This window comes from Monopterus albus, unplaced genomic scaffold (genome assembly GCF_001952655.1).
Source record: "Monopterus albus unplaced genomic scaffold, M_albus_1.0 scaffold68.1, whole genome shotgun sequence".
Lineage (NCBI taxonomy): Eukaryota > Metazoa > Chordata > Actinopteri > Synbranchiformes > Synbranchidae > Monopterus > Monopterus albus.
Genome location: NW_018127948.1, coordinates 1,330,629 through 1,357,799, shown reverse-complemented (window position 1 = coordinate 1,357,799; position 27,171 = coordinate 1,330,629). Strand labels below are relative to the sequence as shown.

General features: G+C 38.9%; 3 protein-coding genes, 1 long non-coding RNA gene and 1 other non-coding gene across 5 annotated transcripts in view; 2 read left to right on the top strand and 3 right to left on the bottom strand.

Moving 5' to 3' along the window:
• The window catches only part of LOC109962828 (polycomb protein suz12-B-like), a 15,807-nt gene extending 6,802 nt beyond the window's left edge, over positions 1–9,005 (bottom strand). Inside the window, 7 exon segments of the mRNA XM_020604860.1 lie at positions 2,605–2,851; positions 3,032–3,117; positions 3,229–3,278; positions 3,917–3,985; positions 7,159–7,223; positions 7,362–7,408; positions 8,089–9,005. Coding sequence (XP_020460516.1) covers positions 2,605–2,851; positions 3,032–3,117; positions 3,229–3,278; positions 3,917–3,985; positions 7,159–7,223; positions 7,362–7,408; positions 8,089–8,260 — 736 coding nt within the window. The 5' untranslated portion in view covers positions 8,261–9,005.
• Positions 9,006–13,280: 4,275 nt separating this feature from the next.
• Positions 13,281–15,047, bottom strand: LOC109962810 (uncharacterized). Its single transcript, XR_002275320.1, has 3 exons — positions 14,394–15,047; positions 13,374–13,859; positions 13,281–13,296 (listed from the first exon to the last, which is right to left on the bottom strand). It is a non-coding gene; the product is annotated as an uncharacterized LOC109962810 (long non-coding RNA).
• Positions 15,048–15,089: 42 nt separating this feature from the next.
• trnat-cgu (transfer RNA threonine (anticodon CGU)) lies at positions 15,090–15,161 on the top strand. Its single transcript has one exon. It is a non-coding gene; the product is annotated as a tRNA-Thr (tRNA).
• Positions 15,162–15,748: 587 nt separating this feature from the next.
• LOC109962835 (pentraxin fusion protein-like) lies at positions 15,749–17,532 on the bottom strand. Its single transcript, XM_020604877.1, has 4 exons — positions 17,473–17,532; positions 17,215–17,281; positions 16,718–16,925; positions 15,749–16,320 (listed from the first exon to the last, which is right to left on the bottom strand). The coding sequence occupies exons 1-4, from the start codon at positions 17,527–17,529 to the stop codon at positions 15,915–15,917; spliced, it is 738 nt and encodes a 245-aa protein (XP_020460533.1). The 5' UTR covers positions 17,530–17,532; the 3' UTR covers positions 15,749–15,914.
• Positions 17,533–20,243: 2,711 nt separating this feature from the next.
• On the top strand, positions 20,244–27,112 carry tsen54 (TSEN54 tRNA splicing endonuclease subunit). Its single transcript, XM_020604927.1, has 12 exons — positions 20,244–20,586; positions 22,188–22,346; positions 22,954–23,017; positions 23,137–23,220; positions 23,356–23,454; positions 23,534–23,586; positions 23,888–24,001; positions 25,133–25,607; positions 25,750–25,885; positions 25,969–26,029; positions 26,265–26,378; positions 26,732–27,112. The coding sequence occupies exons 1-12, from the start codon at positions 20,531–20,533 to the stop codon at positions 26,880–26,882; spliced, it is 1,566 nt and encodes a 521-aa protein (XP_020460583.1). The 5' UTR covers positions 20,244–20,530; the 3' UTR covers positions 26,883–27,112.
• Positions 27,113–27,171: the final 59 nt, after the last annotated feature.

Sequence of the window (27,171 nt, the reverse complement as noted above, 5' to 3'; positions counted from 1 at the left end):
GTGTAGTTCTAGGCTGATCCCTCACCTTTCTCAGGATCATTGATACTCCATGAGGCGAATCTTGCATGGACCCCCAGTCCAAGGGAGATTGACAGTCATCTTGAATTTCTTCCATTTTCTAATAATTACGCCAACAGTTGTTGCCTTCTCACCAAGCTGTTTGCCTATTGTCCTGTAGCCCATCCCAGCCTTGTGCAGGTCTACAATTTTGTCCCTAGTGTCCTTAGACAGCTCTTTCGTCTTGCCCATGGTGGAGAAGTTGGAGGCTGATAGATCGAGTGTGTGGACAGGCGTCTTTTATACAGGTAACGTGTTCAAACAGGTACAATTAATACAGGCAGTGAGTGGAGGCTAGGAGGGCTTCTTAAAGACTAACAGGTCTGTGAGAGCCAGAATTCTTGCTGGTTGGTAGGTGATCAAATACTTATTTCATGCAATAAAATGGAAATAAATAATTTAAAAATCTAACAATGTGATTTTCTGAATTTTTTTTATAGATTCTGTCCCTCACCTACGATGAAAATTACAGAACTGTCCATTCTCTGTAAGTGGAAAACTTGAAAAATCAGCAGTGTATCACATACTTATTTGCCCCACTGTATGTACCGATGAAGAGAGATGTGTAACACTCTAAACAAAGCAGGTAATTGAGAAACCCCAAATTTTAACTGGCATGTTGTAACTTCTCCAGCCTTACAACAATTCTCTCTAACATTACAGAAACAAGGCGTTAACAGGCATGTGATATGTGTGTTTCTTTTAACTTACCGTAAAGTTCCACCAAGTAGTGGAAACATCACTCCCTTTAAAGTAGCTCCAAGGTTGGTGAGTCCAACCGGTGGTCGCTGCATCTTCCCCACACGACCACATACAGTCCCAAAGTAGTGAATTTAATTCCAACAGGTAGCGTAGCACCGACAATAACATCATGGGTCGTTAATCCGCTCGTTAACCAAGAACACATCACATGTGGCAGACACACTGGCCTCAAGTAGTCAAATCAAACAGGTACTGTGCTCTGGGGGAATCCAGCGCTGATAAACTGATCATTCACCACCCCAGGGGGCTTCACTGGCCGGCTGATCGTAGGTTAGACTTGGTCAGGTAAAACAGGGAGTCCTTGTACAGGAACATTTCTGGACATGCAGTAACCTCAGGCCCTGTGTTCTCCACATCCTCTGGTCACAGTGCAGCAGCAGTAGGTAAAATATATCCACAAAACCAGGCGCAGTCGAAAAACTCTGCTTTTACAATGGCACCGGTGGATGTCAGGCAAGCTCATATGAACACGGAACGGCCTGGAGACTAAGCCCATTCAAGGAAATCCTTAAACTATCACTTCATACTTTATTTTATTAGGAAAAAAGTCTCACAAGCGAGAGTTTACAAGACTTTTATAAACCGATCTGCTTCCGCATAGAAGTACTAGAACATAGGTACACCTCATTTTTTGAGCTTCAGGTCACATCTAAGATGATAATTCACTGTTGTAATTTTATATAAGTCACAAAACAAGGAAAATCATGCCATGGGCTCTTTAAAATAGTCACAGGATTACAATACAAATATCAGATTTTATTTGAACAATCCAGTATTGATTATTAAAATCCTAGGATCAATCTATGCATTTGCACCTTTTCTCAGTGCATGTTACAACTTCGCAAAATGTTACATGTATGAACAGGTCAATGGTTCCCTTCATAAATTGCATGATGTGTAAAATGTCTTCTTAGAAAATGAGTTGTTGCAAAGTGCACAAAATGGTTATTTTTAAGAAAAAAAAAAAAAAAAACCAAAACTATCATCTCTGGCTATGAGAAGTGGCCATGGAAGTCGAGCAACCAATGTTTGAATTCTGTTCTATTCAATCCGTTCCTGGCAGAAAGCTAACACTAGCTAGCAACTACTATATCTGCAGATACCACAACACAAACAGTGCAGATGAATCAGTTTCTGTCCTGTCTGTGCTCAAATTGATCATTAAAGTAGACATCTGGACTTGGTTTAACTTTCCTGAGTTAACGTTAGCTACAGCTAATCACAATTTTTCCTCAAAGGACTCTGCAATCTTTGCAGCTACAACACACTGATCTTAGACCCTTGATTTAAGTAAAGAAAAACTCCACTTAAAAGGAACAAAAACCTTTAAAAGGGCACACACAAAAAAAGAAATCACCATATGAGCAGAAACAACACAGAAGGAATCCCTCTTCCATCATAGAGTGTGAGATGAGAAGCATACTGACTATATCCATATTTTTCTACACTGATCTTTGCCAATAAGAAATGGAAAGGAGAGCAATATGTTCAATGAAATTGTGTTAGCAAAAGGGCTTAACAGCTTTGGGAGGAATCAGGAAGTCTGTTTGTAAACTGTGACAGATCATCACATCAGACAGCTTGGGTGATCATTTTACAGCTCATGTTTCTCTCTCTTCCCAAACAGTGTTTCTCACCCTGTCAAACTTCTTTTATTACTCTAGCAAAAATCTATGTTGCTATTATAGAGATAGATGATAGTCAAAACTGTAAAATAATGTTAAAATAAACATGAACAATCCCTTAAAAATTACAACCACAGTTCATCTGTGTGTTGCGGCTCACCTCTGTTGTGGTGATTTTCTCCGTTGGTCAGACCGTTGATTTGTGTTCGAAGGTGTCCAGGCCTTGATACTCTGAAGAGTAGTGTGTAAGACTTAACCATGTGAGAATTGCTGGGTTCAAACTCGCTGCTGGATACCAGCAGGGAGGGAAAAGAACCTGACTTGGTCTGGACTCCAGTGCTCGTGTCTGGGTTCAGAGGAACCTGCTTTTTCCCTGTGAGGACCTGCTTCACTGGACAGCTCACATCCTGGGCAGGAGAGGCAAAAACATTTCATATGTATTTCACTGACACCTGGAAATTATATAAAAAAGTGTGGATAAAGCAAGGGATGCCAATCCTTTAAAAGATGAAAATCATCTAAATTTTCATGCCACCAGCAAAAAAAAAACAAAAAAAACAAAACACACAAGATCATCTCACACACACCTTCCTCTTCTTGTGGCAAACTTTGACCAGCAGCACCTCCAGAGCCACAGAGCTCTGCTCATTCTCACAGTCCTGAGATGGTTTCCCTGAAAACAACACAACCCAGGACAAAAGACTTCCTGTAGGTCAGTGAGGAAAAAATCTCTTTCTAAATATTTTTAAGCCAAAAGGATAGCTGCTGAGGAAAACAAACTTACCAGCTTTATGGAAGAAACCGGTAAAGGTGAGCTGTAGATTAGAGGCCAAGCTGCGGGAAAACAACAGAAACAGACATTGCCTTTAAATTCTGACAGTAATATTTGATCAAATACAGTATCTACTGATGTTAGGCTCAGATGGTCAACTTTTTACATCAAAATATTGCATTAATAAGATCAAAACCTTGTTTGTCATTCTGTCTTCACTATATCCACATCATTTGGAGGCTGCATGTGCTAATCTAGCCACAGGGGTTGCAAGATGTGCTAAACAGGACATAGGATTTTTATAGCAAAAAATACTGACTGAACCAAAATATCCTTGCTGATAGTCAAGTGATATTAAGGGCATGGCCTTTTCTTGAAAACAATGTTTAATCATCATGCGGTTTTGGCAGAGACACTGTATGTGCTCTCCAGTTTCAATGTGTCCGTCATTTAGGTGTAGTAATTTTTAAGAAAATAGCAATCATGACATTTTTTAATCTCTTGCATCCCAAACCGCTTAACAAACAAACAGGACTTAAGCCCAATGAGCTCCTTGGGAGAGATAAACGCTAAACCTCATCAAAGAGTCTATGAAATATTTGAGAACAATCATCATCATCTTCAACAACAGACCAACATGAAGCATTCAACTTAATAGAAACCTGTGGGTCCTGACTACTGGAGGGCTGTGAGTTTTTACCTGAGGGTCTCTTGTTCACCCCTCATCTTTTCCACTTTGACCAGTAGATTGTCAACTTTGGAGGTTTTCCTGTACATACAAATAAAGAGCACTGGTCAGCAGCCATACAACCACCACCCAGTACAGACCCACAGGCACCCAGTGACAGCTCCAAGTAAAATTACTTTCTTCTGGAGAGTGATTCACTCTACTTACATCTGTGTAACTGTGCTTTGGATGGACATTTTTACCCAACAAGTCAACTTTAACAAAGGCCATGTTTTACTAACGCAGACACATATGTAACATGAGGTGTTTTAAATTGTATAGACTGAACTATAATTTGAAACTTTTAAAAAATTTTTAAAAAGGCCATCAGAATTAACTAAAACCTGCAAAATGTTGAGATGTGAGACATTTAGTTTTATGACACACAAATGTATATAGTCTTAATGTATATACAGAGTTCATTAATTCAAACAGATTCAGTTCTTTACCTGTTTTAATATTTTTGATGATTTCTGTTTTCCATGGGAATGTATTTATGCAAAGCCTGAATGTTTGCCTGGAGTGACTAAAACAACTTCCAATATTGTCTAAGCAGCAGGTATGATGTTTGGTCAACATCAGCTGATACTTACACAGCAGCGGGTAGTGGAGATGATGTGGGAAACTTTAATTTATTCACACAGCCCACAAGTGTTGGCAGACACAGCAGAGAACATTTCCCATTTGTATTCAACCAAGCCAAGAGGTCTGTTTGTATTTTTTTAACATGGCGTTTGGTGGATGTGACACTTTGTTTATCTGCTCCACAAGCTGTCGATTCAAGCTCGTATAAGCTTCATGTCCAGTTTTGTGTGCTGAACTGAAATTACATGTAAAGCATGCGCACCTGGCTCAAATAAGCAGCGCATCGTAGGGTTTAGGAGGGCAACCATGAAAACAGAGGTCAGTGGTTGTACATAAATCTCAGTTCTGTCCAAGTTCAACCTGAGCAAGCCTAATGGACTAGGGTAACTGAAAACATCTGTGAGGCTGTGGAGAGAAATGCAAGAAACCACCCTAACGTAGGTTGTTTTCAGACAAACATGCTATGAGTACAGAATCAAAAAGTGAATAGTCCTTATTCATTCCTATGAGACCCGTGACTGTGATGCCTGCAAAAAGAACACGCAGGGTTTTTGTGATCAACTTCTATTATAATGAAATGCGACATCATTATGTGCACTTATTGAGTAATTCTACTTATCAAATGCATGGGTTTATTAATCTGTTTATAGATTTTTTTGTCAGCACTTCCCAGCTATATATCCTAATAATAAAATAATCATTAGACATGACCAGGACAAGCAACAGAATATAAAGGATACATCAATTAAGCATAATTAATTTATTTAAGATCCACATAATTTTACATAGGTGGTCTGGAACAATAGTACTGGGAATTTTCCAGAAAACCTCCCCCTACAATCTGATACTAAAGCATTTGATAATAAGTAACATTACTGTCTATGGCAGGCTAGAAAAAATACTGAAGACCTTTGTAAATGTTATGTTTTAATGCATTCTCTAAAGAAAGCAAAATTTGGGCTTTTTAAGCCTTTTCAGGACCTGCAGTTACCCTGTGGTCATAGTACCAGCTGGCTGGCTTTAAGTTGCTTACAGATACATACATAAAACTTCAAAAAGACCTGAGGTCCAGCACAGGCAGGACAGGCCATAAACCCATTCTGATAAATCACTTTCAAGGAGGTTAACGCAAGAGGGAAACTGTGTACTGGTCAGACATTTTCATTGTACAGAGGCAAGTCAGGTCAGTTTAATTTTAGTTCCTGATGAAAGTAAAAAGCACTAACGGCATTTAATCTAACTACCCAATTAATTTACAGTATGCTTTCCAGTTACTCGTGCTTTGTGAACAGAACTGCGTGGTGCTTTTTTCCATCTCAGTCACAAGCAGCACTTCATGTGACTCAAGTACGCATGAGCGAGGCAGAAAGTGAAACTGAGCTGAGCACTAACCTGGTAATCTACCTCAAATCAGGAAAACACACATTACAATGGCTGCCATTTTTAGTCCCTGTTCAAGTCGACAGCAAAGTACAGAAATCGAATAAAAGTGCCTGTCTGATACATCTATGTCCAAATAAGGAGTGTGTGTGTGTGTGTGTGTGTATTGCACTTCACATATTTTAGTTTTGACTGTAACAGAGATAGCCCGACATATTGATGTTTCTCAGACACATAATGATTATTAAAGGAATAAAAATGCTATGTCGTCTAATATAGTCTTTTTCCTTCCTTTTTAAAGTTTTAATTAATGTTAAAACTTCAAAATCAAAGAAAATGAAGGATTTCTATAACAGAATGTTTAGATTACTGACTTAAATAATATCCATTTCTTTCTCTTTTACAGAAAAATATATTTTTGAGCAACAGTAATAACACAAACAAGATCTTCCAGTGTGTTTCTTTCAGCTGTTGTCAGCTTGTAAAACCACTGTCACTGATTTACTGACAGCACAGCAGGTTATCATTGGTGTCAGCATTATTCTTTGAGTTTTGTTGCACTTTCAAGACAACAGTAGTTTCATTATGTTACTTTTCTGACAATATGTCTACAAAAAGCTGTCACAACACAAACAACTGCACAAGAACACTGCATCAAACAGACAAAAATATCAATTAATAAGACTAGAAAAAGTTTGGCTGCTAATGAAAAAAAACATAGTAGTTGATAAAAATCAGTTAGTTGTCAACTTTTTTCAACAATTATGAAGCCAGAACTTTTTAACTTAACAACATGTAACATAACTTCCATGTGAGAACACTAGAGAAGACCCTCTGTACATCAACACACCCCTCAAGTGCAAACTGAACCACAAGTAGCCCCACATGTATCAGCAGGAGCTTTTCTATGTGTAGCGTCTGTATGCAAAGCAGCCTAACTGAAAACGTCTCTCTGATCTCAGCTTTAACTGATACAGCCGCCCCCTGCCTACGCAGCCAACATTTTGGTCAGCTTTCATTCATGCTTTCTAAGAGACAAAGTATTTAACACCGGGTTTCAATCCAACAGGCAATGATGAAAATTAATACAGAAGGTAAAGTAATAAAGATACAAGCCTAAAATTTTCCAAAGAACACACTTCTTCAGAAAACAGATTTGAATTTCTGCATTAAAATGACATGTGAGGCACAGGAAAGGCATCATGAAGTGATACAAAACAGCACATAAGCAGTTTCAAGAAGCATTTTACCTTCTGATGTTGTTCCTTGAGTTTCTGTGGGACATATAGGTAAGTGTCCTGTGCAAGAATATAGGCTGAAATGTAACAGGGAGATGTAAAAAAAAAAAACAAAAAGCCATACTTCAACACACTAAGAAGCACAGAAATGTTTCCTCTTGACTCAGATGGTCAAGTAAATCATGTGAGGAGTTTCAGAAAAAGGCAACACTCACAGCAATCAAGTTCCTGGTGCGAAGGAACCGGTAGATTTGAGTAGGTTCTGCAAATAAATATAGTTACACCATCAGCACATTACTTTGTATTATTCATCCTTTAAATGAACATTTTGAACTTTAAACAATGATAAAGCCAATCAAAAAGCACTGAAACAATCTTGTAATGAACAAAAACTGTGTTAATAAATTAATAATATAGATAATTTCTCAGGTACTGTAAAACTAGCAAACATTTGCTGGCTAAAATATTTTTAGTTTTGACTGCTGGCCAGATAAAATGTGAAGGTATCACACTGTGATAAGGTCCATTTGATTACATACATTTCTGATATTTTATAATCTGTATCATTCACTACAAAGTAACTGATAAATTAAAGAAGCAAAATCATTTGCTGCAGCAGTTTGACACATGTGACCAAAAACCTGTTTTTTCCATCTTGTAAGTTCACAACAGGCAACCTGCAGCTGCAACAAGTTATATGACAAACGCATAAAGTATGAGCGCACTGCAACACGTGTAATTAATAATAAATGGACTTGGTGATGGCTAAAATCTAAGCAGTACATGGCTCGTCGATGTCAATTCAAGTAGGCTGTAAAATGATCTATTCCTCCAGCAGTCCCTCGTCTTTCCATTCACATGACCACTGTAAAACTTACTGGGACCTTGCACTCTTGATAGTGATATCTGTAAATATGCAACTTGATGAAGGCAGCAACTCACTCTCGAAGGCCTGCAGGAACAACTCGTGATCGGCTTGAATGAGTTGCATGTTGGGTTTCTTGGCTGCACCCATCGTAGAGGAGGACGACTGGTGTAACCCGCTGGCTTTTCCTCCAGGACCAAAACCCACTGGGTGGCTTCCACCTGAAGAGCTCTGCTTATGTGGAGCCATTGCTAAAACAAAATTAATGGCCAAAGAAAGTGCCCCACCACCAGTTGTGGAGTGTAAAAAAATGAAATAAAAAAAAAAAGAAACTCAGGTCCTCCTCCTTTGTCAAAACAAAAGAGCAGCGTTGGGGAAAAACAGTCGCTTAGGAGAAACAATGTTGCCTCTTCATTTTAAACTCGCTTTGTGAAAGTTTCACTCCCTAATATTCGATATTAGTGAAGTTACAATCTAACGTCTTCATTCATGTACCGGTTTCACATTTACAGAGGTCGGTGACAAGGCTTGAAATGCGCGAAACAAGAGTCACACTCAGGCAAGCTGACGCGTATTGCTAGCCGACCGGCTAACTTCCTTAGCCAGCTAGCTACAACACCGGGCTAACCGGCTAGCCGTGTTCGTTGCTCTGACTTCACCAATTAAGAGAACGAAAGCTGCTGCCAAATTATAACTGACTGGACACAGAAATGACACGTATTTTCAATGGTTTCGTTGTTACAATTTCACCAAAATGTACATTATTTTCCGTCGAGTGCCTCTTTGCCAAGTTGGGGTAGCAGTCATGCAAAGCTCCACAAAATAACACATGCGTTATCCGGTCTTTGTTTTAAATAAATTCTAGTCAACATATTAAAATGGTTAGATACAAGTTTCACTCAGTGTACCGTGTACTATAAACACAAATATGGAAATCTAAAATACATCTCAATGGAAACACATTTTATGTAAAGCATGTGATTTCTGAAAATGTAATCTTGATAAATTGCATGCTTCAACTTTGAAGGCAAACTCTGCATCGCTTCCGTTTTCTTTGGCCTAACATTAACCACATGACAACTTTAGGATGAAGCGTCCACTGAGACCCGGGTTGAAAGATCCCGCCTTCTAACAGTTCTAACCAATCACCGTGCTTGTTTGTGAAAACCTAGGTTCTTATTGGTAGGAATATTGGCCGGTCTCGGAGTCACATTTGCCGCCTACAGCATGGCAAGGTAGGTCTATATAAGGTCAAAGACACAAAAGGTCATTAGAATTAATAAGTATCAGTGGTGGGAAGTAACTAACTACAAATTTACAAGTAATCACCGCATATATGAAAAAATGATAAAAACTATGTATATTATATAATTCGTTGTCATTTTTTATTAACAGTTTGTATCAGTAGATGTGGCACAAATATCTACATAACCTCAGACAAGCACACTCTAAAACTTATTTTGAGAAACAATGACTTCTGATTCAAATCTGGACACACCTTGAATACTGTGTGATGTCAATAATTTCTCCAGATATGGCTCAAAACAAGCACTGTACTGCCTGCACATGACTAAAAAGTTAGAAATAGTGAGAACTAAAATAGCTCATGTGCACAGTACTTACAGTTCAGTATTATAACAATTTAATTGCATAATTTCTGCATCATGGTGTTCTACAAAGCTACAGCTTCCTGATTTAAAACAACTTGCTGTATTTACTAGTAAAATGTTTTATGATGATGAAGCAGGCTCTGACTTTTGGCCCTTTGCGAATTGTCTATTTATTTAACACAAAAACATTCAAAATAACAGGGAACAAAAAGGTTCAAAGAGAAGCAAGTGGGGAAAATATGATTTATTATTCAGACACATTTCCTTTAAAACTATTCATGGGGGTTTGTCAGAGTAACGTGCAGCAGTACATACAGTATAGTGGTAATGAAGCCCAGGGTGTAAGCAGGTGGAACAGAGAAAAAAGTGACTAAAACTAGATTAAATCATTAGTTCACATTTGTAATATATATAAAGAAAACACATGAAACCTGGATGACAGATTGGACAGTGTTGGTAAAAGTGTAAACATGAACACAATAAACTCACACACAAGCCTTTTCACAAAACATTAAACAACACTAAATAAAGTAAATTTCAAAGTCCCCCATCTCTGATACTTTATCCTCAGTATGAGATATAAGAAAGAAATCACATATCAAGCATAATTAATTTCCCAGTGCCTGAAATTCATCAAAGTGGCTTATTGTGCTTATCCTGTTATTCCAGGTCTGTCACTTGGAACAGGATACTTAATGTACAAGCAGCCAAAGGCATTTTTGAGATTTTCTTTTTTAAAATCTCTGCTGTGATTTTAATCTTTACTGCAACAGCACAAGAAGCTCACTTCCAGACAATTAATTGACTCTGACTGTTAAAGCCACTGCTTGCTCTTCTCACATCTCAAAGCGATGTCTGAAGTGCTGGATTCAGCCCAATTGCACAGGTGACCCCTCAGTCTGACCACACATACATTCCCATCAAAGCACGGCTGTGCCCCTGTAACATCAAGGCCTGACACCAACCTTTAAGAGTGCAACACACCATTTAGTGTTTAGTGGGAAAGTATCCCAACAGAGAGGACAAATTATGAAAACAAGAAAGCATCAGCTGCTAATAGTTTTTTGGGCCTGCTGTCTCAAGATTGCAACTGTTTTGTTTTTTTTAACTTAATATGCTAAGAGAGGGGTCGGCAACTAGCATCAACCAGGCACCAGTTTGATGTACAGATGCAGTGACAACACAGGCCTGTTCTGTATGCTTTCTTTTAATTAATTTAAGAATAAAATTGATTCATAAAACAATTTTAGTAGTGTATCTGAAGGCATATGTCATGACTCCCATCAGTAGGTTTGCTCTTAAGAGTTATAGCAGCTTATGTATAATCTCATTCTGCAAAAAAAAAAAAAAAACAAAAAAAAGTAGTTTCAGTAAAAATTTTCCACACATGATTAACAGTATTTGCCCCATTTGAAACTGCAATTTTGTTCCAGTCAAACAGCAAAATTGTATTGCTATTTGTATTGTTATTTATCTTAGACTTCATTTAGGGTCATTCATTATTGGTAAATGTTGATGTTATATTAATTGTATGATGTATTTATTATAAATTGTGACATCCAGAAACCCTATTAAACTGGTAAGTGAAAACTACAGCTCTTGTTAACTGGAAAAATATTTATGTTGGAGGTCCAGATTCCAAGTTAATAGCCTTAGATACACTGTATATTAATAAGCACTTCAAAAAACTGATTTCAAATGATTCAATTGTTATTACCAACTATGTCTACATGCCTTCACCCTTCACCTCACACTGTGAAGGTGTTCAAATTAATGGCAGTATCCCAGAGGACTTTTCTAGACAGTCAAGTCTTTCAAGCTTGGCAAAAAAAGTGCAAAGTTACCTTGTTATCATTTTGTATTGATGTGGACAACAGTCTGTAGACACCATTCTATGCCAGTTTAACATCCAAAACATGGCGACAGACGGGGAAAACAAATCAAGTGCCCACTAACTGAAGGGTACCTGACAAGTCATTTGAGACCATGTCCTTATGGTGTGGCGTTACTCGGTTTGGTTGCCCATCAGTGCTTCTGACCTCATCTGGGACATCCCAAACGTTCTGAACATGCATGATCCCAAGCATGAGAAGCTGTATGAGCCAGACTCTCACTCTGGCCAACATCTTGATCAAAACTACCCTGGGTAATACAACATATTGTGCAATAAATGAACATCAAGTGGGTGCATCTGTCAGCAAAGTTTAATGTTTTCTCCATAGTATGTAGGTCATGAGCAGGATAAGACCTGCTGACAGGGCTGCGATCACAAACTGGTGAATAGAGAGGACATTTTCCAGTGTGTGGATCCTCTCCTCCATGGCACTGGTGTGGAAGTAGTCATAGATGCCAGCTCCAATGCTCCACAGCACCCACACAGCATCCACCACCAGTGGCATGGTGAAGCAGACTGGGACTCTCAGCTGCTGCAGATCAGACAGACTGTCAAAGACTGTGAAACAAAAACACAAGACACAACAAGTTTTCAACACTGAGCAAGATTTGACATTTTAATTTAGTTGTGTTTTACCCACAGGAATATTTCAAAAGTGTACTCGGAATCATAGACTAGACCACTGCTGTTTTGCTGTTGTAATGCTTTGTTAACCTGCATTACATATCACTGAGCTGATTATATATATATATATAAGGGGCCCTATACGAAATCTAAACGTTATGTTCATATAATTAAACCTATTTGAAATGAAGAAACATATGACATGAAGGAAGCTTTGATTCGTGGTTACCTTATATATAAGCACGGCTTTATTAATGTTTAAATAATTTGCCATAAAAGTAATGACATCATGTGGTTATGTATGAACTTCCATGACTACTTGAATGTCTAGGTAAATGATGTAAAGTGAACAAAATTACTAGATGCTGAATCGATCATCTGCTAGCGAGCTGGCTAGCTATTTAACGCTAGCATGTATACAGCTTGTCTCTGTACTGGCCTTTCCAGAAAATTTGTCCTTTTACTTACCGCATTAGCTACTCCTTATTGCGCCAAGAACCGCACCATCTTCTCATCTCATTCTGCAAAAAAAAAAAAAAAACAAAAAAAAGTAGTTTCAGTAAAAATTTTCCACACATGATTAACAGTATTTGCCCCATTTGAAACTGCAATTTTGTTCCAGTCAAACAGCAAAATTGTATTGCTATTTGTATTGTTATTTATCTTAGACTTCATTTAGGGTCATTCATTATTGGTAAATGTTGATGTTATATTAATTGTATGATGTATTTATTATAAATTGTGACATCCAGAAACCCTATTAAACTGGTAAGTGAAAACTACAGCTCTTGTTAACTGGAAAAATATTTATGTTGGAGGTCCAGATTCCAAGTTAATAGCCTTAGATACACTGTATATTAATAAGCACTTCAAAAAACTGATTTCAAATGATTCAATTGTTATTACCAACTATGTCTACATGCCTTCACCCTTCACCTCACACTGTGAAGGTGTTCAAATTAATGGCAGTATCCCAGAGGACTTTTCTAGACAGTAAAGTCTTTCAAGCTTGGCAAAAAAAAGTGCAAAGTTACCTTGTTTATCATTTTGTATGGATGCGGACAACAGTCTGTAGACACCATTCTATGCCAGTTTAACATCCAAAACATGGCGACAGACAGGGAAAACACATCAAGTGCCCACTACCTGAAGGGTACCTGACAAGTCGGTTTAACATCCAAAACATGGCGACAGACGGGGAAAACAAATCAAGTGCCCACTAACTGAAGGGTACCTGACAAGTCATTTGAGACCATGTCCTTATGGTGTGGCGTTACTCGGTTTGGTTGCCCATCAGTGCTTCTGACCTCATCTGGGACATCCCAAACGTTCTGAACATGCATGATCCCAAGTGTGAGAAGCTGTATGAGCCAGACTCTCACTCTGGCCAACATCTTGATCAAAACTACCCTGGGTAATACAACATATTGTGCAATAAATGAACATCAAGTGGGTGCATCTGTCAGCAAAGTTTAATGTTTTCTCCATAGTATGTAGGTCATGAGCAGGATAAGACCTGCTGACAGGGCTGCGATCACAAACTGGTGAATAGAGAGGACATTTTCCAGTGTGTGGATCCTCTCCTCCATGGCACTGGTGTGGAAGTAGTCATAGATGCCAGCTCCAATGCTCCACAGCACCCACACAGCATCCACCACCAGTGGCATGGTGAAGCAGACTGGGACTCTCAGCTGCTGCAGATCAGACAGACTGTCAAAGACTGTGAAACAAAAACACAAGACACAACAAGTTTTCAACACTGAGCAAGATTTGACATTTTAATTTAGTTGTGTTTTACCCACAGGAATATTTCAAAAGTGTACTCGGAATCATAGACTAGACCACTGCTGTTTTGCTGTTGTAATGCTTTGTTAACCTGCATTACATATCACTGAGCTGATTATATATATATATATAAGGGGCCCTATACGAAATCTAAACGTTATGTTCATATAATTAAACCTATTTGAAATAAAGAAACACATGACATGAAGAAAGCTTTGATTCGTGGTTACCTTATATATAAGCACGGCTTTATTAAGGTTTAAATAATTTGCCATAAAAGTAATGACATCATGTGGTTATGTATGAACTTCCATGACTACTTGAATGTCTAGGTAAATGATGTAAAGTGAACAAAATTACTAGATGCTGAATCGATCATCTGCTAGCGAGCTGGCTAGCTATTTAACGCTAGCATGTATACAGCTTGTCTCTGTACTGGCCTTTCCAGAAAATTTGTCCTTTTACTTACCGCATTAGCTACTCCTTATTGCGCCAAGAACCGCACCATCTTCTCACTATCCGATTACTAAACATGCAACTTTCACTTCATCGTGTTAAACCTGTAGTCACCATGCTCCAAAGAACTAGTGAAATGGAAACCCCATCTGCCGTGAACCATCTCAGCTAACGTTACTTCCGGATGTGTTCTCCGTCAACATGTCCCTTTCTTTCCTTCGCACGCTTACGGCCAGTAAGGTAACGTTACACCGAACTTCATTTCGAGATTTAACGCTTTTATGACTTCGACGGCAATGAAAAAATATATGCGATAAATCATTACCTAACACGTTGTATAATCATTAATGCAATCTGCGGGGACATTCGGTTGCATACAAGAATTCTGTCAAGCTGCATTTTTGACATTAATGTCACGTGTCATTAGCTCTCATTAGCTGGTGTAGCGTCGACTAGAGAAGATAGAAAATACACAGCTAGCACAGACAGATCCTTTCCAAAACTTTCCTAAGGCTTAATTTCACGAATTTCTGAATCAAACGGTATATATTTTAAATGCAGCTTGGAATTATTAACCCTTCATTAGGCGAGCAAATCGATTTCATAAAGTCGAGCAGCTAACATGTCTCAAACTCCCTATGAACACATGCCAAGTAAGTGTACATGATCTTACTTCAAATTAATACACTGTCAGCAATTTCAAATGCAAGGCGCGGTGGCCAAGTGGTAAGGCGTCGGTCTCGTAAACCGAAGATCGCGGGTTCGAACCCCGTCCGTGCCTGAGAAAGGGTAATCCAACGAGAGCTTTTTTTTCCTTACAATCCTTTACAGAAGTACTTTTTACAAATTAAGGTCCTTTGTGTACAAGGATAGGGATATAGGCTAAATATGTACACAATATATGCATATATCGGCTACACACACTATACAGTATTAATGCAGCCCTATGATGTAAAAAAGTAGAAATCAAACTGTATAATGGTTTAGCATACACTATACTGTAATGTGATAGATACAATACTAACAGCTTTTACTACTTTAAAAATGATAATCACATACATGAGAAAGCATAAAATTCATATGATTTTTAAATATGCTAGAAAAAGTACTCCGAATTATTTGGAGATTTTAGCATTTAATCTAGAAATATTGGTTAATGAACACAGTTTAAGTTATTTTTATGTACAGTATAATTAAGTATAGTTATTCTAATTATTATTTAAGTAAAATGGCTAGTTTTATCCAAATTGTAGAAACATAACTACCCCAACATGTATGCCATAAACTGCATTATACCTTATTATTCCACCACAACAGAATATAAGCATATATTTTTACCAAACTGAAAAGAATTACAGTGTGACAAAGTAAAAATTAATCTTTATCATTTCATTTATTGACATTGATGCAGTTTAATCATCAAATCATCTTCTTCATATTTGTCATACAGGTGCAGTGTGGCTACATTGACTGCAAAACCTTCTATTGCCCTGTTGCCTACACCATTCCAGCATGTCATGTGTGAGCATTATATCTACAGCTCACGTTTAACAACATCTACTTCCCCATGAATTTGAAGTTCTGTTATTTCCCAGTCAAAAACATTTCCTCTTGGTACTCTCTTCCCAGAGAAGATGTCTTGGATGTTGCTGTCTGACAGGACAGAGTCCCACATATTGACATCACAGATCTCCCCTACAAAACTCTGTTTGATGTCAAAACCACCCTGGAAACTGTCTAGATCTTGTCCAAGGACAACCCTGCCTGAGGGGCTGATAGCATGACCCTTCCTGTAGATTTTAGTCAAGCTTTTCTTCCCGTCCATGAAGAGGGTAGTCGCACCGGAACTGGAATCCCAGGTGACACACAGGTGGGTCTCTAGGGCACCAAGCTGAGGAACATCGAACATGACAGGATCCCCACTCAAGTAGAGAGACAGTCTAAATACAGATATAAAATTCATTTTATATCATGTTTCAGAGATTCAGAGAGTTTAACCCTGCAAAATAAAATAGCATCAAAGGAAGCAGACTTGTAGGTGTCAGTAGAATCAGTGGAACCTATTTTGTAGATTTCATCAGTTCAATGCATTACCTTTACTGTGTGCTAATGTAAAATTCTATGTCTTAATTGTATTGCACTAATGGCATTAGGTAAGAGTAGCTATAGAAGTGCTTTTAGTAGTAATAGTGATGTGAGGGGCATTTCTGGCATGAAAATGGTGAAATAAATAAGAATATTGTCACAAATAATAATATAAGAATGATAATAAACTAAGAATATAATATAGTATTAATAATATAAGAATATTAATAATAATATAAGAAGGTTTTCTACCTGCCGTTCAGTTCACGCCACACATTCAGTTCATCAGAGCTTGGGGTCCGGTACGCAAACAGGATGACTTCTCGCTCTCCTTTCAGCTCTGTTGCAACACGCATACACAGCGTAAAAGCTTTTATGGCCAGAGGTTTCTGAGGGACCATCTCAACATAACTGGTGTCAGTCTCAGCAGAGAACACCAGGCTCTTAATGTTAACACTCTCTGAGAGACAGGAGACAGAAATTTTGTCAAGTAAGTGCACAGAGATGCAAAGAGCAGGTGACAACAACAACAAAGATTCTTGGCCTTGAAATTATGGTGCTCATGAAGATTAATGTGTTTAAATCAGTTTAAAAATAGATGCAAATTAATTTTCTGCTCTTTAACTCTTTAGTGAATTGACTAATCATCTTAGCTGCAGACTAAAGCCCTCAAATAAAAAAACAAAATATGCTTTTTTTCCACACACTGACATGCACATAAAGAGACAAAGGAAAGGTGATACAATTACCGGTCAATGCCATAGAGATGACAGTGAAACAAAGGAAGGCTGAAAGTCTCATTTTGTTGTAGCAAACCTGTTAAGAGAGAGACAATATACTCAGTGACAAATTCCACTTATTTTCATGCATCAATTAAAAAACAAATTCTCTGCAGTGTTTGTAGCTTTAGGGAAGGTTATATAAAGATGTAAAAGTAGAATGAGGCAGTATATGTACCGTGTCCCTATGAAGACCCTGTAGACAGGATAATATGGCACAAATCTCACCTTTATGTGATTTGTCTTAGTGTATTTTAGCATAATTTTCTCCTTGTTGTAGTGCATGATTCGAAACGCTGTGTCGAAGCCTGTAATAAAACACCAGTGTCACGTGACCGATGGAACGTCGTCACTGCTCCACATAGCCACATGTAAATAGTTAGGCTAACAAGCTCGTTATGGTTAACACATACCAGCAGTGAATGGAGACTGGGGGCAAAGGTGAAATGATCACTTCTCTGCAGGTTTATGCTAGTTTGGTGACTGTTTAGATGTATTCCTCCTATTGGCTTTTTACTCACGGAGGCTTTCAGGTGTTCTCACCTTGAATAATGCTTCATTTCGCCCACTTCTCTCTCGCAGTGGTCTGATAAAATTGTGTGACTGATAAAATTGGATCATATCAGTGTTCAGAGGGTAGACAAACTGACCTGTAATTGTTAAGTACACAAATTCAAGGTGTTTTCCAGTAACATGCTACTGAATGTTATAAAAAAAAAAAGAAAAAGCAAAGTTCAAAGGGTATAAATGAGCAGATTAAATAAGGTAACTACTGTTTTCAGCCTTTTGATGGACAGTTTAAAGTCCAAAACCTACAATGAACCGGTCACAGGTGTACACTAACAAATCATGTCTGTCTGTCCAAAGCTTGATATTTATCACATTTGGTCCAAATATACTCTAAAATGTTCTCTTCAGCTCAGAGGAGATGCTCTGGCACTGTTGCCAGAATCTCATGGACACCCAAGGCTCACTAAGGATTGATGAGGTTGGCCTACTGTGTATTAAACCTTTAAATTCCATTTGTACTTTTCAAAAGATTTAAAAATAAAAAAATCAGTTTGAATCTTTGTTAAAATGGTTGAAAATGAGAAATACTATACATTGGTCTCTCAGACAGTGTAACTATGGAAGCAAAGAGATTCACACAAATGCACCGTGAGGCTCAGAGCGACACGAGTGCCAACCAACTGCTGATTGGTGTGGTTAAGTTTGATTAAATCCCACTTACTCTGTCCTACTGTTGGAAATAGTGGCAGACCACATGTTGATTGATCCCTAAGAAATACATTTCCTTAGGTTTGAGCAAATATGCATATAATCTTTTTAATAGCATTTTAATTACTTTAAATTCATTACATTTAAATAGGCTGGGGTTTTTTATGCAACTGAGCAAGATTTGTAATTGTATAATAAGAGTTTAAACATGTCATTTTAACTTTGAAGCTTTTCCAACTGCAAATCACCTAAATCAATATTAGGCCTACTGGCTCAGACTGAGGCTACAATCAGAGGTCTGTAAATAAATGTTTTATTTGAGTTCTGCTGCTGCTGCCACCAACATTGTGTCCTCATCAACATATAGTTGAATATTTATTTTTCCAGTAAATTAATGTATCAAACAATAGAATTTCAGCACTTTTCAATTCATTAAAGAAACCCAAGTCTGCTAAACAAATGAATAGAGTGAACTATGCTGAATAACACGTAGCAATGTTAACATACTGATCTCTTCTCCAGCTCGGTCTCTTTCACTGTCGGTGCTGTATTTTTAAAGATAAATGTGCGTTAATGTCACATTATTTGCTAATCTACTGGATTAAAATGCCAGCTATACTCTTTATTTGTTGCCTTGGTGAGTCATGGTATCAGAGCTCTACTGATGAAGGCTTTTCACATCACCTTGGAGTTGATTAAACTACCACTGATCAGCTGCTCTGGAACTGAAAGCTCTGCATTTCCCATCAGAGTTAGTAAACTTACAGTTCAGGGTTAAGTTCAGTCTGTTGAACCAGCTTTCTGGAACATGCCTCTGGCTATATGCCCAGGATAACTGAAACATCTGAGACATTTCCAGTAAAATTTGTGTATTTAAAACATGACCTTTCAACAAACTTGTGCAACTTCCCATGAGGCCCCAAAGTATGTTTGTAGCTCTGTATAAGGTGCTATACAAATGTAGATTTGCCATGAAAAGTAAGTACTGTATTTAGGCTAGATTTAGGCTATGGATGCTGCAGCACAATCAGTGAGTGAAATACAAGGAGTCTCAGACCCCCTGAAAATCTCAAAATGAAATTTCAGTGGGGTCTCACATGTGCCTAGTTATTTTAATATGATGTATTTGCATTACTCTGCTATCTGATGTTCTGCCAGTCAGTGTGTCTGCTAGAAGCTCTTGAAATGGACCAAATGTTATTTCTATTATGTGTGGCTCGTGCAAGTTCAGGAGAAAACCAGGGACTGAATTTAATTTTTATTCTAAAAGGCTCTGGAGGCCCAGATAAATGCAGTAATGCATTCTACTCTGCCCTGATCTGTTACTGTACCCCTGTCCTCCTCACCGGTCTTTCTGTTTTCCCCCTCCTTCACCTGCACTACCTGCTGTGCTCCCTGTTAAGGGCAGTGTTGGGGAAACGACTTGAAAATGTAACTTTGCAGACTATCAATTTCTTCAAACTGGAAGCAGTTAAGCTACAGCAAAGCTACTCTAGAGAGAAATGTAGTTTGGTAAAGTTCAAGTAAAAGTAGTTCAAACTACTTTGTAAAAAAAAACAACAACGGTAAAACTGACAATGTACATGTAAAATTACAACATAATAAAAGAAAACTCACATGGCAGCAAAAAATGACACGGTTAAGTTTATTTACCTAAGACAAAAAAAAAAAACTGTCCTAAAAATTCCCGTCTGGGCTTTTTACAATGATATTATATATTTCTTGCAAACAAATTATATAAGTGCACCTTGACCCTGTGACTGACTTGAGCACTGGTCTAAAAAATATGAGCTTGTTGTGTTACTTGTCAGTTTTGCAACATCTCACTTGTGCAAACATAAAAACTAAAACAACCTTAGGGCATTTTGGGGGGTATTTTTTTCTTTCTTGAGGGATACTGGGTTAATAAATTGAATATGAAAGTTTGGTAGTTAGTGTAGATTATCTTGTCCCAAAATCCTGTTCAGAAGGTGGCGGTAATGCGCCTAACGTTGCTGGCCAACCACCAAAGATATGAGAAGAAGAAGAAGAAGAAGAAGAAGGAAGCGAAGAAGAAGTGGCTGTAATCATGGCGGACCAAAACAAGGCAGACACGGGGGAGAGTTTATACAATGAAATACTAAGGTACTTGGTCGCGTTCATCGGCAAACTATTGTCACTGTTAAAGCTGGTGGCGATAACTCTTCCGTCATTTTCACTGAGTGGCTCTTGTATATACATTTCTCTGCCTCGGACATAATTAGCGCTTGTCCCTTGCACTTGGTGTGACAGGTTCTTTAATTATTGAGTAGTGTTACATGCACATGGAAACATTAATTAACTCACTGCATACCTCGTTGTTAAAACGTATAAGGTGGCTTTGTAGTCGTAGCTTTTAAAGAGATGTAACGTTAGTGGTTCCTATTAAGTTTTTGGTGACATGGTATTTTCCCCCCCACAGACCTCTTAGGTGGCCTGGGACACCTCTCAATCCATGCAGGGTTTCCTGTGCCACTGGCTGCCACGCAACCACAAAGCACATATTTCCATCCCCTTCTCACAAGATGTTCTTTACACAAATGCTACTTTTTAAACCACAACTTTGGTGAATCTGACCAGAGAGCTCAATTTTAACATCATTTCTCCACAGCACCTTTCTCCCTAACTACTCTGGCTAGATGTTGCTTTACATACTTTAGACATTGACTTCTGTGATCATGTCACAGGTACTGTAAGGCTTTCCTTTTCCCAGTTTCTCTTTTATGCAGACCCTGTTTGTGCACCACCATTCCTGTGTCAGTTAAACCTTTCTGCAGCTCCCTTGCAGTCATGTGGGGGTTTTGCTTTACCTTTCTGACCAGTAGATGTGCAGTTTCATCTGAAAGTTAACTTGGCCTTTCACATCTAGCTTCATTTCAGGTCCTCAGTCAGTTGTTAAGAGGAGTCTGTGGTTGTTGAGTGTTGCTGCTAGATTTGAACAGAACACTGAAGAGAAGAGATATAGGCTTTTTCAGTTCTGGAAATGTCATCAGCAGACAATTCTTGACCTGAAGTTGTAATGTGTTGGTTAAGGCTTAACAAGTCAATGACATTCACAAGTAGAAGTAGAGTACAAGTAGAAGGGTGCCCAAACTTAACTGATTAATTGTTTTTAAATAATTAAGTTTATGAAACAAAAGGTAACAGTGAAGACAGGCTCTTTTTTAATTTCTGTTTGCCAACAGGATTGAATTTAACTTATTTTCAGGTAAAAATCAACAAACTATAGAATTTACTCAAGGGTATCCAGTCATATTGACCTTGAATGTTTAAACAGTTGTATTGTAATTATAGCAACATGGTAAGAATAGGTTAATTGATATTGATTGGCCACATTTGGTTGATGCTCAGTACTTCTAAGAAGGTCAGTATCATGGGTTAGTACTGATCCAGTGCCTTGGGTTGGCAGATTGAAACAAAATGATGTTTTAATTTTCTCCAGAAGACATTGTTGTACAGATCGGGAGATAAAATGTCTCCCTGTGTGTGATGTTGAAGTTTTCTTTGTCTCTTTCTTCATTGTGCTCCTGTAGACCTTTTGTGTCTTATGGAACTGTAACAATGACCAACTGCTTAGAGTCAACACAGTCGCCATGATTACAACCAAGTTAATATTGATGTTTTTTTTTTTTTTTGTTATCTGCTGATGAAAACATCAAATATTAGATGCCTGGAGATGAGCGTTGTCCTCTCTCTTTAAATTCCAGTCCGTCTGAGCTGTTTGCAGCCCGGTCCAGGAGTCACAAGGTCCCAGTCAGAGGACAGAAGGACTTCTTCCCTGATGGCTCAGAAGAGCAGAGACAGCGGCTCGAGCAGAGTCTGAATGAGCACTGGAGCCTCATATCAGAGGAGAGAGTGGAGAGGCTGTGAGTAGGGGTGGCGTCCATCCAGCCACACTCTTCAAACTTCTAATGATGCATTCGAGGATGTTCTGGCAGATTCTGAAGCCAGTTGTTAAAAAGTGTAACATCCATGAGTTCTGTTGTGTGTACAAGCTGACCATGCAAGACAAACAATAAGTAAAGACATATTCTTTGCAAAGGACAGTGCGCTTGAGACCGTTGTCTGTGTGAGTGTATTTGAATGCACCAACACAGGGGAGTTAGCAAAGTAGCCAGTCAGTTGTTGAAGAAATTAGACCATCTCTTAGCTAAAGATCCAGAAATTTTTGTAAAGAGTGTGGCACAAAACCAGAGCTAATTGGAGTGTGAATATTAGACTTGGAGAAACAAAAACCACTTCAAACAAAGGCAGTAAGCAGTTATTTTCATACGACCATAATGACTTCATAAGGTGGTTACGTATCAGGGCTGTGGAGTTTTTCACCTCTGGTGGATAGAAAAATCTGTTAACTTTTTTGTTTTATTGGATGCTTTGTCCATAATGTTCAGTATGTGGATTTATGTTAAAATAGTAAGTTGTGTTGCACTGACATGAAACGGATGCTGTCGGTCTTTATTTTTTTTACTGTAGAGGAAGCCTAGTGAAGGGCGCATGGATTCCAAATGACCAGGTTGTGGAGCTTCAGTCTCCAGCTGTGAGTATGGTATCACACCAAATGAGACTCACTCTGTGATAGGTTTTGCACTGCGTCTATCACTTATTGTTATAAATTCTTTGGCAAAGTTCAAGTTGTTTTTTTTTTAAATCGCATAGGGAAAGTTTTGGCAGACGATGGGCTTTTCTGCCAGTGGCAAGCAGTGCCTCCTCCCTGAAGAGGCCCTCTACCTGATGGAGTGTGTGAGTTCCAGATGAAACCTGTTCTCCAGGGTGTGATGTATCTTAGGATACATCATTTTTGGTATTTGCTCACAAATACTTATATAACACTGAAATAGCGCTGCTGTAATGCATGTGATCCTTACATCTTTGCAGGGAAACCTGCAGGTGTTTTATAAGGACCTCCCTCTGTCCATCCAGGACGGGTATGAGAGATTTCTGTCCTCAAACACAGTCGGCCTCCAGCAATATCTGGTACAAATATTTGTCCAATGCATATTCTGGAAGAGGAACACAATGCTCAACTAGTCTAACAACTGTTTTTCGCTGCAAGGTGTTTGGGCATTTGAAGAGGCTTGGATATGTGGTGCACAGGTTTGATCCCAGGTAACAGAACCTCAAAGCCTCATTCAGATGGGACTGGAAATACAACTGGGCAAAGAAATAGAAGATAATATACCTGAGCTTTAGGGATGGCGGTGGTGGTCTGTCCAGTACTGTGGCCCAATGTATATTTTACTCATCGTTCGAGTATCTATATATTTAAAGCATTTTTAGACATGTACTTTGGAAAAACTAATCCTGCCCAAATGGTTCTTTAGTGACTCACAATGTCGGATGATGGCACTGTGGAGGTGCAGGTTTTTGATATCAACTGAATGTATGTGTTGCTTTTGGCTCTTTGTAGTTCAGAGCCGTCAGCTTACGCAAGACAGCTGAACCTGCCTCAGTCAAGTGCCAGAGCGGGAAGACAACTGAAGAGGAAACGCAGCGCCAGCCCCACCCCCACCCCATCATCCAGGTAAACAGGGGGCCTATGCAAAGCCGTTTCCTGTTTACTACTGTTGTACTGCATTTAGTGTTTTGTGTTTTATTTGCAGAAAACTGAGTGTGAATGATTGAATTTGGATTGTAGTTTGGAGCTAATATTTTATTGTTCAGTTATTGCTCAACCAAAAAAAGTGTTAGATAGTAACATTATTATTTTTTTTCTTATTGAATAGGCTTTGGTTTTTTGGTGGTGGGATTACAGGAGAACACCAGTGATTTAAAGGTGCAGTGTGTGAGATTTAGTGGCATCTAGTGATGAGGTTGCAGATTGCAGCATTCAGCAAACCTCTCAAACATTGTGTTAAACAGCCTCACAGCGATTACTGTAAATGTAGGACAAATTGCACACCTAGAAAACGAGTGCAGCTGACTCAAACAAGCAAGAGCTAATGGTGGCTTGCTTGGCTGCAGCACTGGCCGTGTTCTAACTAAAGTTATCAAACAGAAACTTGCATTTAGGCTAACTTTACTTGTTAGGCTAAATTAGCTGTCCGGCAGAAAATGGGCAACTTCGGTATCATTCTGGAAACATTTGTCCCTCATCAAGGATTTCCATCTGGGAAAGGCCACACCAGTGTTTTTCCTTGTCTTGTGCCATTACCTATCTTGTTTCTTTGTGTCTTTGTTTTGACAACAGGGATTCATGCCATCTTCCTTTTCCTGTGTTAAAGTGTAACTATTATCCTTCATTTCTCCCAATTAAAATTCTAAAACTCAAGACAGTTCTTCCTCTTGTTTCTAACATTACTTCTTCATCTTACAAGCGTCTCCAAATCATTACTCCAAATTCAAGCTGCTGCTATACTGCATACTATAGCCAATTTTTGCCAATAAATCCTTCTGATCTTACACACCACCTGTTACTCTGCCTTTCAAAGTTGGCAGAAATAAATTGCCACATGAAAAAAGGAAACTGTCTTCATGAATGCTAATGAGAGTGCCCTACATTTAGTACTGGCAGGTCTTTGTTGCTCTCTGCTAGACAACGCTGAGATTCGATACACCTATTTGCTGTGCTGTGACGTGATTTCACTGTAGCATAGAGAAATCATATCATATTTATGTAAATCTGAGGTTTAAACAGTGTTTGTTCCATGTGTAGTCATACTGAAGCACAAGAAGAATGCACCAGTGTCAGAATGGAGGAGGACAGCTGCAGCTACGAAGGTGAGAAGGATAAAGACCTTCCAGTGTCACAGCTGACAGCCTCCCGAGAGACTTCTAAAGTGCACACTGCCACCACAAGTACAGCAGCAGAAGGCAGGGGCAGCACATGGTGGAGGACAGATGTTCTGGGAGACTGGGGACACAGATCAGATCACAGCTCCACTTCTGGTTCCTCATGCTGGGACTTCAGCTCCATTCATTTCCCTGACCTTGGCTCCAGGGAGCACCTCCCCAGCTGTCTGGCCTCTCCAGACCCCTCTCTGTTGCCTGGGGCTCTGGCTGTGGGGGTCTGTGACACTGCCCCCTGGAGGCAGAGAATAAACCTGCGGAAGGTGAGGATGTCCTCAAAGGAGCAGAAGAGGGAAGAAGACAAGCGTAGGCGCCGGCGGGATGTGAACAAAGACAGGGAGGTTTGTAGAAAACTGATTGTAAAACTCAGCTAAAAGATGTTCTACACAAATCACACTGGAAATATCTGGGAAATCATTTGTCAATTTTCAAGTCATATAAAAGCAGCACATTATGGGGGATCACATTCTGAGTTCTTTTAAGGTTCAGCGGTGCAGAAACTGGGCAGAATATCAGGAGCTCCTGGTGAGGCGGCAGAGCAGGCGTAAAGGCCGACCAGCACACTTGTGGAACAGAGAAGTCATGCCTTTACATGACCCGACACAGCCAGTCTCCACAGGTGAGATCACAAGGGCCTTGTGAGTAAAGTCATTTCAGAGTTGGTTCAGATTTGGGTCAGTGACATTTGTTTTTTCATTGTAGGGGAGCTGTTGGATAAAATCAGCGTGATCAAGTCTACAACTTTGCTCGAGGAGGCGTCCAGGTATCACTTATTTCGTTTTTTTCCTTATTACACTGAACATGGGTAAAAAAAAACAATGTTAAAATGTTCGACTTTACCCAATATCAGTTCAGTCAGGAAAGCAAGGACAAAGGAGAAATATGATCTTAAAAATATGTAAAGAAACAAAGGAGTGAGATGCTGCGTCTCTGTTGTTTGTCCCTGGCTGGTTGTCCTCTTGTACAACATATAATGACCTTGTACTGTGTGTGTTCAGGATAAAAGGATCAGATGAGTGGAAGATTTCTTTCAATGTTTATCAACCTGATAGTGTGGCTGACTTCAAGAAGAGCAACCCAGGGAAACCATATGCTCGGATGTGTGTGTGCAGGTGAGTCATTGCACAACTGCCTCAGGCCGTGTTTACTCAAGACTGGTGTACAAAAAAGAATATTTGACTTAGAAATCTCAGTGGTTGGAAATGAATGTGTCGTTTGTCTCACTTTTCTTTTTGTGACCAGTGAATCAGGTTTTTTTTTTATTTTTTAGATTATTTGTTTAACCTTGTAAAATGTCAGGAAATGCAGATGTACAGGATAAATGACTGACTAGTTCATTGCCATAATTGCTGTTGTTTTGAGCTTCTGTTCATCAACTACAGTAACTGATTAATTAACTAGGTGATACAGAGTATGGCTTGACTTTGGATAGAATACACTGATTCTCTCCCTTGTTGCATGTCAGTTTCGAGAATCCCGTGCCAGACCTGCGTGCCATGAAGCTGCTGGCCTTCCAGAGTGGAGACATCCCAGTAGTCTTTGCAGTGGTGGACCATGGGGACATCTCCTTCTACACATTCAAAGACTTCCAGCTGCCAACAGATGTGTATCTCTGAGACCTCACAGCTCTATAATCATCACTGTAAAACATTCACACATATCCAATCTATAAAATTGCCGGTATTTGTGTCCTAACAGCAATTTACAATGGGATCTGCAGGGCTGTGGTTTGCAACAGTTTTTTTTATGCTAATGGAGTTGAAATTCACCAAAGACAAACTACTTGTAAATTCTACACACGGAGAAGTGAAAAACATGTTACCAGGAATAAAAAAAAGTGGATTTATTGGTTTGCTTTGCTTACGTGGTGCCTATAGAGAAGAAGGTGAACTATTAAGTTGACCA

Excerpts from the sequence above, each read along its gene's own strand:
- LOC109962835 (XM_020604877.1), bottom strand. The coding sequence starts at position 17,529 with ATGCACTACAACAAGGAGAAAATTATGCTAAAATACACTAAGACAAAT. Across the intron at positions 17,282-17,472 it reads CTAAGACAAATCACATAAAG|GTTTGCTACAACAAAATGAG; the intron begins GTGAGATTTGTG and ends CTCTCTTAACAG. Across the intron at positions 16,321-16,717 it reads TGGCGTGAACTGAACGGCAG|ACTGTCTCTCTACTTGAGTG; the intron begins GTAGAAAACCTT and ends ATCTGTATTTAG.
- tsen54 (XM_020604927.1), top strand. The coding sequence starts at position 20,531 with ATGGCGGACCAAAACAAGGCAGACACGGGGGAGAGTTTATACAATGAA. Across the intron at positions 20,587-22,187 it reads TTATACAATGAAATACTAAG|TCCGTCTGAGCTGTTTGCAG; the intron begins GTACTTGGTCGC and ends TTTAAATTCCAG. Across the intron at positions 23,587-23,887 it reads GTGCACAGGTTTGATCCCAG|TTCAGAGCCGTCAGCTTACG; the intron begins GTAACAGAACCT and ends GGCTCTTTGTAG.